This window comes from Athene noctua, chromosome 4 (genome assembly GCF_965140245.1).
Source record: "Athene noctua chromosome 4, bAthNoc1.hap1.1, whole genome shotgun sequence".
Classification (NCBI taxonomy): Eukaryota; Metazoa; Chordata; class Aves; order Strigiformes; family Strigidae; genus Athene; species Athene noctua.
Genome location: NC_134040.1, coordinates 73,138,123 through 73,150,765, shown reverse-complemented (window position 1 = coordinate 73,150,765; position 12,643 = coordinate 73,138,123). Strand labels below are relative to the sequence as shown.

The 12,643-nt window shown below is 35.8% G+C and overlaps 1 protein-coding gene across 17 annotated transcripts in view; it reads left to right on the top strand.

Moving 5' to 3' along the window:
- NEK1 (NIMA related kinase 1) overlaps nt 1-12,643 on the top strand; it is a 47,255-nt gene that overhangs the window by 16,400 nt on the left and 18,212 nt on the right. For 8 of the 17 annotated variants that reach the window (XM_074905752.1, XM_074905745.1, XM_074905743.1 and 5 more), the window contains 5 exons: nt 2,746-2,924; nt 3,007-3,138; nt 6,343-6,445; nt 9,440-9,523; nt 10,067-10,150. In XM_074905752.1, coding sequence (XP_074761853.1) covers nt 2,746-2,924; nt 3,007-3,138; nt 6,343-6,445; nt 9,440-9,523; nt 10,067-10,150 — 582 coding nt within the window. Of the gene's footprint in view, nt 1-2,745; nt 2,925-3,006; nt 3,139-6,342; nt 6,446-9,439; nt 9,524-10,066; nt 10,151-12,281; nt 12,367-12,643 lie in introns of all 17 variants that reach the window. The other 9 variants (XM_074905756.1, XM_074905754.1, XM_074905753.1 and 6 more) reach the window with 5 other exon arrangements.

Here is a 12,643-nt window from a genome sequence, read left to right as displayed (position 1 = left end):
AATCTATGCATGAACAGCTTCTTTCACATTCAAGTTTTTTGTTGAATTCTTTTGCTGAAATCTTTTTCCAGGCTCCCACGTTATGATAATGGCCCTCTTCCCCAGTATTAAACACCAGCTTCTGAGCGTTCTTTGTTCTTTAGCCACATAAATTCTTATATATGCTGATAAATTGTTTAGGACGGGGGTAAAAAATCCTGAGTAAATCTAATTATTTTTTTCTGAAAGCAGTAAACTTTCTATATCCATTCACTTCTTGCAGAATTCAGTTATATAATTTAATCCGATTCCTATAACTGTTTGCCTGTTTGTGTCATAGATTCATGGAAACATAAGTGTTCTGGGAGGTAGTCTCATGAAACTACTTAAATATGAAGGTCTAGGTACTTTCATCAGACAGAGCCAGTGCAAGAGTTTAAGTATTGCTGTGGTGTAAATCTATCTGACAATAGAAAATGGATTAAAACACAGCTATTTGTGGTGGTGGTAGCGAGTCTTACAAAAATACTTGGCCTAAACATGTTTAGCAGGATTTGTGTAAAGAAGCTCTGACTGAGCGGTAAAGTCAAAATGAATAGAGGGTTTATTTTCTGTTCCTGATACAAAAATGAGGATTACACAAGCACTTGACTGGGTTTCAATAGCTGCTTATTAAATATACTGCTTCAAAATAGACATCGTCTTTGGATGTGTGCCACACATCATGTAAGTAAAGCTTAAATATAAAAGCGCACTTAAGGTTCTGATATATTTAATGGAAAAACTACAAGGTGCTGATTTGATATAATGGCAAAATCAAAAAATATCATTTGGTTCCTACACCGTCTTTCTTTATCTCAAGATGAAACTGGCAGGTACCAATACAAGCTTCCACACAACACAAGATATCAGCGTAGTCATGTTTGGATGAGAGCTACATACATTCCTGATTAACTTTGAGAGTTTTATTGCAAGGTCCTTAGACAATGTATATTGCAAATGTGTTATGTTGTAGCTACAGCTGCATCGTTGTCAGTGTTCTCAGTCATCTAGGGAAAGTGAGGGTCAGTGGCTGTGTATATTTTCACTAAGTGTCACTGATGTAGAATGTCGTGGCAGACGTGCTTTAAAATTTATTGAAATGTCTTCTCCAAATTGGATAGTTTAGTACAAATCTTACTGCAGGCTTCTAGGTTGTTATCACTCCAGGTTTCCATGTACTGTTAATAATATTCTTGACTTAATTATCCTTTTCCTTTCTTCAACATGAAAACACTGTATCCAGCGACTAGAATACCATTGTTCAAGCTTTCCAATAATGCAAGCCATATAGTCTCTTAGGAAGGCACAGCAGGGTCATACACTGCATGATTTTCTCTTTCTGTTGTCTTTTTGGGTTGGTTGCTGGCACCTGTTTCTAAGGTACAGCAAGGAAAGAGGTGGCAATGATTTCACTTCAGCTTTGTGGTTCTAGCAGGGACTGTAACTGTTCTGCAGATTGTTGATGAGCACCTGCCTCGTAGCATTTGCCTAGAGATTGATCATACTATTTCTTTAGATAACTCTTTTGAAAACTCTAATATGATAGCTGGAAACCTTGACTAGTGTCTAAAGCAAGACTTTTCCCTCTATTTGTAGAAGCTATAGTCTTGTATAGTGAATTATTTTTATACAGATGAACAGCATATGTGCATATTTATTTGAATGTCTCGATAAATCTTTCACTTAGTATTCTTTCATATGGATTATGGAAAACTACTGATGGATGTTGAGCAACTGAAACTCAGAATGTGAGCTAAATTCCATTGTCAAATATAATCTGTTCAAGAACTTCTAGGTAGGCAATCTTAAACCTGTCACATCTGCACTCACCTATTTGAATGTATTTAAAATTTTGAAGACCACTCTGGAAGGAACATTGACACTGTTGTTAAAATCAGTTCCATAGATCCACTACTATGGGCTATTCGATTGCTTCCCCCAGCTGTAAAGGGAACATTTTTATGCATGTGCTGACAACCTTAACCTTATTTTGCCAGTTTCACGTTTTCTGCATCCATCCTTGGCTACTACTGTACACAGCTGCTTGCAACATTTTTTTTTTTTTTTAAATTATTTTCACATGAAGGTTCTGTAGGAATTGTAATTCTTTCAGAATAACAGAGATAATTTGCATAAAGCAGTAGTTTTTAGTAGATGTTCCTGTGATCTGACCTTTAGTAGGGAAGCATCTCAGTTATGGTGATGAAACCAAATTACAGCTTGGTCACAATGGGAATTCTCAGATAAATCTGCATTTAATGCCATTCAGCAACCTTAGAGGTGTGCTTAACCGTTTCCAGCTTCATGGAAGAATGTGTGTTTGGCTACAAGTCACTTATTACTACTTCAGTTAGTACTGTATTGCTTCTAGCTTGTGCTAAAAATTTGACTTTTGCCATGTAGAATGTCTGTCTCCGATTATTCTTCAATGGATTTGTTACCAGTAACTTCCAAAATGTGTGACAGATGTCTCATGTACAACTAGACTACTGTTGGAGGGAGGTAAAGTGATGTATTACTCTGGAGTACTAACAGAAAAGAAAAGTTTTTAATATATCTATCTTGTAGTTTGTTAAAATAGGGCCATGCCAGGAATAAAAATAGGACCAATTCAGAATTGTTGCAGGACATATTAATGCTTTTATTCTGCTGAAAAGGTGAAAATTGGAAGGGTTTGTTAAAACCAGTATTTGAAATTTCCACCCTACCCCTTCTGATTTCCAGGCACCATATTATGGCGGTGGAGGTGGTGTTGGTCCTTTTCCCCTATCTTCCAGAGGACAGTATGAACACTATCATGCTATTTTTGACCAGATGCAACAGCAAAAGGAAAACGTTAGAGTAGCTGAAGAGAGAGAAGCCAAATCGAGGGCGAAAGTACAAGGCCGAGAAGTAGTTGAAAGGTATGGCTATCTTCTGTTAAAAGTTGCATGTGGTCTGCTTTAGATGAAAGTAATGAAAGTTACTGTACGTGTTTATCTACAGAGGAATTCCACCTGGAATACGTCCAGGAATGCCTAAGGGGCCTGCAGGTCATCACCATTTACCTGATGCTGGTGCAGTTAGGAAAAAAATGAAAAGATTGAAGGAGGTGTCTAAACAAGCCAATGCAAACAGGTTGGACTACAATAATCCATAAATCCGTCCCTACATGTTAGATTCTTGTCCTGTGTCTTGTTTCATTTAGTAGTTGGACATGTCTTAAAATCACTTTTATCCATTGGTATTGTGCTGTCTGTTTGTCTGTTAGTCCCTTGCAGACCACAATTCTTTTAGAACCAATGGAAACCTTGGCTTCCCCAATAGTGGAAAAAATTGATTACTCACAACTGTAACTAAACTAGATTTCAGCCAAAACTCTTGGCTTAATGCAGTTGCAGATAACATTATAAGCCTCCTCCTTTGCTTTTTTCATGGTTCCACTTTGTGTTACCTGCCAAGATGCTTCCTTCTGTCATCTCATTCTGAGTGCCTTCTCTACAGCTAGTTGTTGGGTGCCTTAGCACAGGAGTGTCTAGAATGCTCCTGGAATTGTTAGTTCTTGTTTATTGAAAGCTTCTAGAATCTTTCTTCGCGATATGAATGTCAGGTGTATGGTGTGCAACTGCTAATTCAGTGATGCGTATTCTTTTCAATTACCATAAACTGAGTATTTTATATATAAAAGGATTGTAAACAAGTCTTGATTTTTTAAATTATTTCACTCCTTCGAATGCTTGTTCGAAATTTCTTTGCTTTTCTTCAGATCTGTTAGTACTGCTCACAAAACTGTCTGCACTTGTAAGGAGTAAATGGGAAAATGCCTTCTTTTCTAGAAGTTTAGTACATGAGAATTACTGACTTTTCTCATGTTATTTAAATGTCTGCAGATCCGATGATATAATGAAGAAATAAATGAAGTTAATATGAGGAAAAGTGGCCAAAGAAAACATTTGTTGTTCTAAATTAATTTCATTCATTTTTATCTTTTAATATAAAATTTTTGCCTTTGTAAATTTTTTCTATTTTAAGACTTTCAGTTATAATGTAACACATTTAACACTGATGTTACAGTTTTGCAAGCTACAAGGTGTATTTTATTTTCTTTATAGTAAAGTGGGCTGTTGTGAAATAATTAAAATTCCTTCTAGTACAACCCAGTACTGGAAGGTGTGTTTTCCCAGCATTTTCCCAGATGATGTAGATGTGTATTTCCATCCTCCTTTATTCTCAATGCTTTGCACTAAGTGACACAATCCCCAAACCTTGCCTAGATCAGGAAACACTGCCTTGCACATTTGACAATATTAGATGATAGTTGGCTGCACCGAGGTAAACTTGAGAGGAACTATAGTAGACAGCTGCAAATTATGAATAATGTGGATATCATGAAGAGAAAATGATTCAGTGTTTTTCAAATACATGAACTTGGAATGACTCAGTGAAAATACTGTGCAGAAGTTTCAAAATAGGTGGACGGTTGTTTTTTTATTTATAAAGTGGATTAGCTTTAGTCTTAAATTGAGGTGCCATTTCTTAGCATTTATAATGTGGTAAGTATTTGTACTTTATTATGTAGCAGCAATTTTACTATCATAGCTAGCAGTATTTCTCTGGCACTTTATTCTTTCAGCTGGAGGTAAAATATAAAGGTAAGTGTTCAGGATGTTTAGCTCAAACTAAGAATTTTAAAAATTGCGATTTTCTTAAACATAGGTAATTGAGAGTATGCATTAAAGAAGCTGAGAAATCCTTAAGTTGCAGTGTTACTGATTACCACAACTAATGTAAAGCTAATTATATTTAACATCAACAATCTTTAAAAATCATCTCTTGGACAGAAATGCAGCCCATAAGAAATCTAGTTGAAATGCTTTAGCAAAACGAGTCACTGCTTTAGAGTAGGGAAAATAATTTTCATAAAATTTAGTTGAAATAAGTTTTTCCTGTGAATTTGGCTTCAGACAAATAGGTTGCTGATGTTTTTTTTTCTTTTGTTTGGGAAGCACCTCTCCTTCAACACTGTAAGCTAAACTTTAGCTATATGACACAGGTTTGGACAGATTTTCTTATCTACTAATTGAATTCATATGTAATGAACAGTTACACTAAAAATCTTGTAGTGAGTCAAAAAACATGTATGTACAAAAATTATTGAGTGTTTGTGTTTTTTACCAGTAACACCTACATGGATCCTCTTGCCTTTTCAGAACAGCTACAGTATTTGTTTCATTGTGTCAAAGTAGTTTTATCTCTGTCTTCCTTGTAATGAACTGTAGAATATGGAAATATTAATTTCCTCGTTGCTTGGGGTGGGGGTGGCGTGAGAGGAGAGAAAAAACAAGATGCAAGGATGTTTAATTACTGTGCTAATTCACTTATGAATTACTAGCAATAGTTCCTGTATTGCAAAATGATTCTTTATTTAACTGTCTCAGCCTGATGGGTTATTGCGATCAGCTTCTTCCAATTTCTTCCTGCCTGTTGCTGGACCCCTAGTACTCCTCAGTCAAACAAGGCCAGGGGAACCTTGGAAAGGGGATTGCCTTATCATTCTCCATTTGTTAGAATTTTATTTTTTTTTAATAGAAAGCTTCATCTGAGTCCACTTCTAACCAATTTGTCAGAAACTGGTTCCTCTACAAAATCATCATATGTATATGCTAGGAGACTTGCCAGATGCTCAGTTACAGTAACTTGAATGTAGCCATCTTGTGTACACAAGCAGGTCCCTGACCTGGGGTGGAACATGTGAAAAAAACCCATCTTGTTCTGGCTAATTCTAAGGTAGGAAAGTTCCTTCACGGTCCCTTTAAAAACAAACATTCCCCCACATCCCCCAAAAAGTGTTGCCAGAACACTCTGAGAATACTAGTACTGTAGTAGAATCCCATACTGCAATCCTAGGTCAGTCCTGAAAGACTGCTGAAGTATTGACCTTACCGACTGGCACCTGTGATGAGTTCTTGCTCATCTCTAAAGGGAAATCTTGAAGGCGTTTTCTTTTTCACAAACAACTTTAATGAAAAAAGCTGAGACATTTTCAGAAATAATTGCACTAAGTTTGTGTTTTGACATTCATCTTTGTTTTGATGACCAGGATCTGGAAGGACAACATGGTGTTTTGTTTTTTCAATTGTTCTTTTCACTTAGTTGAGCCTATTGCCCTCCATTTTGTGGAAGTCTGACTTGTATTTCGACTGATGAAAGGCATTTTTTGCAGATGCCTTGCTCATAGAAAGTTACTTTTTTTTTGCATGTGTTCTAGTTAAATGTGAGGGGGGGGGGGTTGAATGTCTTATTTCAGAGACTTTCATCTTGCTTTGTGTTGCAATTATTCAGGCAAAAAGGATGGATAGCTGCAGATAGAGCAAAGCAAGTTGAAGAATTCTGGCAACGAAAGAGAGAAGCCATGGAAAACAAAGCTCGAGCTGAGGGACATATGGTATGAAATCTGGTCTTGTATATATGTTACTGTTTCAGCATGCTTTATGAATCTTAGAAGTAGCATCACAACCATGAAATGCTGGCTAAATATTTTCCTTAAGGTTTTTGTTTGTTTGTTTGTTTGTTTTAAAAGAGAGAATTGGAGGTAGGTTTTTTGCATTTTGTTATTGATTTTATTAAAATGTAACAAAATTGTGAAATGCATTTCTCATAACTGTAAACGTATTAACAAAGGAAAAATCTTCTTTTGCAGTGCCTAACTTGATATTGTCAGTTTTAGAACTTTTTCTTATCTGTTCATAGCTTTAAAATTTTGGTTAAAATTAAACTTTAGGTATTATTTAGTAGCTTGAACCTAAAATGAAGTTTGATTAAACTGATACTACTGTATCTGATCATTAGCTTTATTTTTTACGAAAACACATTCTGCATACGAAGAAGATATTATAAAGACATCCACCTTTGTCAAGGCTGACCTTTTTGCTTTAGAGATTAACTAGTGAACAGAATGTTCTTTGTTCTTTATTTTTGTAGTTCTAAATTTAATATTCCTTTAGGAAGTTTGTTTTGAACTAAAGATACCTTGGACTCATTTGCACTAGGACTTTGTGTGGTTGAACTGTGTTTTTATCATGTGGAGAGTTTTGCTCTTTGACTGCTTCTCCGCACTATTCAACAAAGTCGCAATAGAACTATCAGCTGGTGAAATTAAACTGACTCTGCTGTCATTGCAGTGAAATGAGACCAACTGCAGATTTATAGAAGCATCTTGCATCTGAATATCAAATCACGATTTACAACCAGATCTTTGTTTCAGGGATTATTTCACTTAGAGTAAGCAATTCTTAGATGCTTTGATGGTGAAGTATCCTTAGATTAGTATATATGTTTTAAAGCATGAGTCTTCCACTTCAAAACTATGTTTCTGTTTTTAAGACCAGTAAATACTTCTGAAAAAATGAACAGCTCTTTTTAAGACTGCCTCTTCTTAGACAAGTCCTTAGTAGCACCTTCTTCAGTTTTGGTTTTGACTTTGTTGACATTAATATAAAAGCATGAGATAAATTAATGGAAGACACCCAAGTAATTAGGGTAATGTTTCTCAGGTTTCTCTAATGTACTCAGCTGAGCTCAAATGTTTTATTCTTAACTGGCTGCTGTAATAAACCAGGGAGGTTACTGAACAGTTGTAAAAGTAACTTCCAGATGATTAAGACTTGTAACTCGAAGCCAGGGTTCCAAAGTCACGTATTAGTATTTGCTATTGATAGCAGAAGTGCTTAGCAGCTTTCTCATATTAGTGCAGGAAGGTAATTTGACTAGCTGGCAGTAGTTCTTATATAGGGATCAGACTATTGTGCAGACCATGATGATCTGAGAGGAGAAATCAATAGGAATCAACTAATACGCAGCTCTTTGTCATATAAAGAATTGTAGGTCAAATGACTTGTAGTAATTGACCCAGCTTCTGTTAAATACAATTGCTGTCAATTAGAATTTTCAAGTGACTGACTAAAGTTTGATTTAGTAGTTGAATTGATGATACTTCAAGTCATTTCTTAAGACAGCTGCTGACCTAACTTGCTACTTCACTGTTGCTGGGTGACACTGAAAAACATTGAGTCCTGGTCTTTGGAAATTTTAATGTAGGCAGACAAACAAAAGTTAACAATCTACAGAAAGAAGATCAGTTCTCAGAAATCTTGTTTCCAGTTTTTTTCTTGTGAAGAGCAGTGATATAAATCTCCCTCAGTTTGCTGAAAATACCTAAACTAACTTGAATGCTAGAATGAAGAACGGTGAGATGATTTGAATAGTGCCACTTGGCTTTTGTAAAGGTCAGGAACATGCATAAAAAAGTTAAAAATAAAATAAAATACTTTCTGAAAAGGTAAATATGGGAAATCATTCCTTTCTGTTTTGTATGACTTTCATGCTCAAGCTGAAACCAGAATTCATGGAGTTCTTATGAATGTACGTTACCTCTTATCCACAAGATGGTTCATTTTAATACGTTCTCTGATTCCCCCAGTCACTCAGCCACAGAAGTGTGGAAGTGTGCTGTTTACTTGACTTACTGATTTTTTGCTTAATCTGAGAGAGTATTTAGCCAGAATATTTGGATTCAGTCCTCCCTATTGAGACCTTAACTTGCTGATGGTTCTTTACATTCAAACTTCAGAAAGCTAAAGCCCTGGTATTTTATAAGGCAGAAGGTCCATGTAACTATCACATGTATGCTTACCATATTTATTGTATATTGAGTTAACAAATCAAGATATTGTTAACCTGTTTAGTAGAAGCTTATGGTATATCATGAACAAAGTCATTCAAATGTTTTGTATTTAATCCAGGCAGGAAACTTGGAGTTAAATGATTCTTGTACTGTTTTGTACTGGACTTCCTTAAAGGTTGAATCCTTTTGGTGACACTTGAGGACACTTGAGTTCATCACACTAACCAAGATCATACACTCTGAATGCATGTGTATTAAGCATTTAACAGCTTGTTAGATGCAGTGTGTTTCACGTATTTAGTTAGGTTTTTAAGTTTGCTACTTGTATATTTTTTTACAATTTATCATTGTGGAAAAAGCTTAATCTAGGAACTATAAAGATGCCACTTTTATTTTATGCTTGGCTCAACAATGGCAGAAATGCCAACTATTGTTGTTGCCACGATTTGTATATAATCCAGATATAGCAAAACTCGTTTGCATCAGAATTTAGGCTTTCTAACATAGGAAGACCTGAATTGCAGGGAATGTAGTCAACTATATTCTTAAAGTTCGAGTCTCTCTCTTTGGCTACTCAGGATTTTTGGTTACTACTGTCATATGTTTTGTGTAAGTGGAAAGGGGTTATCAGTTAACTTCAGAACGACTGCAGATCATTGATGGATTTGGTTTCTTGTAAGTGAACAGTTATTGGATAAATCAGATCATTTTACTGCCACAGCCACCTTAAATTTGATACCATTAAATGGCAAACAGGGTACACTGCAAAACGTGGCAGATATCTATGGAGGCAGGCCCATTCCTGCAAGAGGAAGGAAATCCAGAAACAAGGAGGAAGAGGTATGCTTGCCGCATGTTTGCCACTTTGCTCATCACACAAATAGCACTATTTTGACCTTGACTGTGCTTCATTTCCCTGCATGGATCATCTGTGTAACAAAAGGACTTTATAAATTCCTAGGAGATCATTAACTGTATGAAGTTTTATAGTTTGGGTGTGTTTGCTGGGTTTTTTTTCCTTTTAAATAATCAAAGTAATAGTTGTCTGCATCAGTCTGTCTCAGAGAGGTTCTTGAACATGCAAACATATAGATATGTGTCTGTATATCTTAATCCTGTTGTCATAAATAGAACTATTCCTAGACTTCGATGATGTAAAATGTAATGATAGCTTAATACTGGAAAATAATAGTTCCAGTTTTCTTTATTTTCATTAGATGAGAGTTCTTCTGGAGATTAGTAATACAGTGATAATAATAGTGTAAGATTTTTCTTTTTTTTTTGCATCCATCTTATGTTTTTGTGGAATCTTATGTATTTTAAGCTAACCATACTGGAGACAGTTTCAGTATAAGTGAAACTTGTTTTCTTTCTTTGCGTTAGGAATATTTGGCAAGATTAAGACAGATCCGCCTACAAAACTTTAATGAACGTCAACAGATTAGAGCTAAACTTCGTGGAGAGAAGGTTGGTTTGAAAAATAATCTTAAATATTTGTGGAAGTTGGCTGTGGGATACATTATTTGTATCCCTGCAGGACGACTTTACTTGTAGGCAGTTTATATATATATTTTTTACATTTAATTCTGTTCCACAGTTAAGTGTCCTTCCATCTCTTCCTCCAGAATATGCAAAATCTGTTTGTTATTTCAGTGTTGGGGGTGCAGCTTCAGTGCCTGTAAACTAACAATGTTTTAAAACCAAGTTTACATAAGGTTACATCTGAATTTGAGACATAAAATTCTCATCGAGCAGTAGCATGTTTATAGTTATTTGCTTTTTGTTATAGAAACTTCTCCAGAATTCACTTTTTAATAATGGTTACACAGAATATGTATGAAGCCATTCTTTCCATACATTCTGGAGGTGCATATTAAAGTTAGAAATTCCTTGCATGAGCTTCATTTGTTCAATACACTTTTTTTCAAACATCACTTTTCCAAAATAGGTTCATAATACAACAAAACCAAAATAAACTCAGGAAGTAGATTCAGAACAAACTCTTCTTAAAGTGTCAAATGAATAATCTAAGGCACCCTTGGAAGTAATCCATTTACTTACTTAAAAAAAATTTAATTTGAGAGGTAGTCTATGTACTAAATGTAGTTCGAAGTTTGTTTCCATCTTTTCATTAGCCTACTGTAGGATCTTGTGCTCCTGGTTGGTACTTCTGTTTGTTCTTCCCCTTCCTCTTTATTTGTCTTAAGAGTGTTTGGGTTTTCTGAAGTGATTACCTGCTTACATATTCACATTGTATTTTGTGATTTAAACTAGAGAAATGTTCCTGCCCCACCCTCTGTAAGCACCCATATTAAGTGCTTTCATGCATCTTACGTATAGTGGGTGGACATATATGGCAAGAGCATGCCCAGTTTCTTTGGACCGCTGTCCCAGCTACACAAGAGTTCTGCATTGCTGTAGGTTTGGGGGTTTTTTAATGCTAAAATTCTGGGGTTTTTTTCCTGTATCAGTGACTTTGTTTGAATTCTTTATTTTCTTTAACCTTGATTGCATCTCACTGGTGAGATCCAAGAGAGGCAAATTCAGTCCCTTGATTAAAGTACAAAACTTATTTGGTGCAATGATGAGCCCCTTTGAATCTAAAATTAATGATCCAGTGCAGAAGTTGTGTTTCTACCCGAGACTATACAAGCTTTATAACAGGTGCTAGTGGCTAAGTCTGGCATGTGACCAACATGGGCTGTTCTCCTAAAAGTATCTTGAGGAGCATGAGGAAAGTCAAAGTCTTGTGACTCTACAAAGTTACTGTAGAGGCTGGTCAGTGAGGTTTATCACTAGTGCAGACTCACATAAAATACTAAGCTGATGTATCGTAAGACCGTGCTGTCTTAATTGCATTTGATGCTAGTTTCATTCATAACTCAGTCTCCTCTGCTGTTTTGGCCAAGCTTCAAAACCGCTGCAGTGGGACTAGTCATCTCCATACACAGCCCTCCAAATCTTACTGTGTCTCTTGAGTGCCCCTGGAATACTGTGGACAGTGCTAATATGTTACCAGTATAGAGCCATTGCTGTACTGCACTGTTTCTTTCAATTTTTTCACTGAGCAGCTGCAACACTTCCTCTAAAAATTAGGAGCACCCACACTCTACCTGCAGTATGGTTAACTGCAGAAGTAAAGGTACTCTCCTGAAACCTTTTCTCTGGAGGCCAAGGCTGTGTATGCTAGTAAAATCAAGCAAAAATGCTGTTACTGTTTAATTCTCTGTATGGGTTATTAGGTATATTAGGAACTTAACTTCCTTTCCCAGTGTCTGTACCTTACCTGGGGTAGTGTTGTATGCCCCAGAAGGTATGCCACCTACAAAGGAATGGAGCATAGATTTCCACAAAGTAAGCCTAAACTAATTTTCAGAATTCAGAGACTTAAGTTTAAGAGGTTTTTTCTTGATGGCCTGCAGATGCAAACTTTAGTGTGGAGGTTCACTACTAGAGAAAGACCATGTCAGACCAAATCTTGTCACAGATATGTTTATTTCCTTATGTTGATTAACAATTTTGTATCCATTTCTACTGCATAGTATCCTGTTTTATATACAATAGATTAATATATGTATTCTTTTCTTTGCCTATGAAGAGTGCCAAATTTTTTTTCTGAAGTTTTTCTATCTCCAGTGTTCTTTCCAGTCATCTTCTTTTCCTGTTGGCTGACTGAAGCCAAGGTGGGCATGACCTTATTTTTTTGTTTTCACTTAAATTACCTAATATTCTTGTTTGTATTTTGCCAAATTATTTCTGATAACTCTTTTTCTTAAACTGCAAGAAAGCTACTAAATAGGCCTTCTAAATTGTTTCTTTTAAATAAAAGGTCTGCACAAGTTGGTCACGAACAATAAAAAGCTCCCGTCAACTTTTTTGCATATCTCTGTCAGTTTGTTTTGTAAATAGGAACGTGCAGAGGCCATGGAAAGAAGTAAGAGAGATTGAAAACAGGTATTT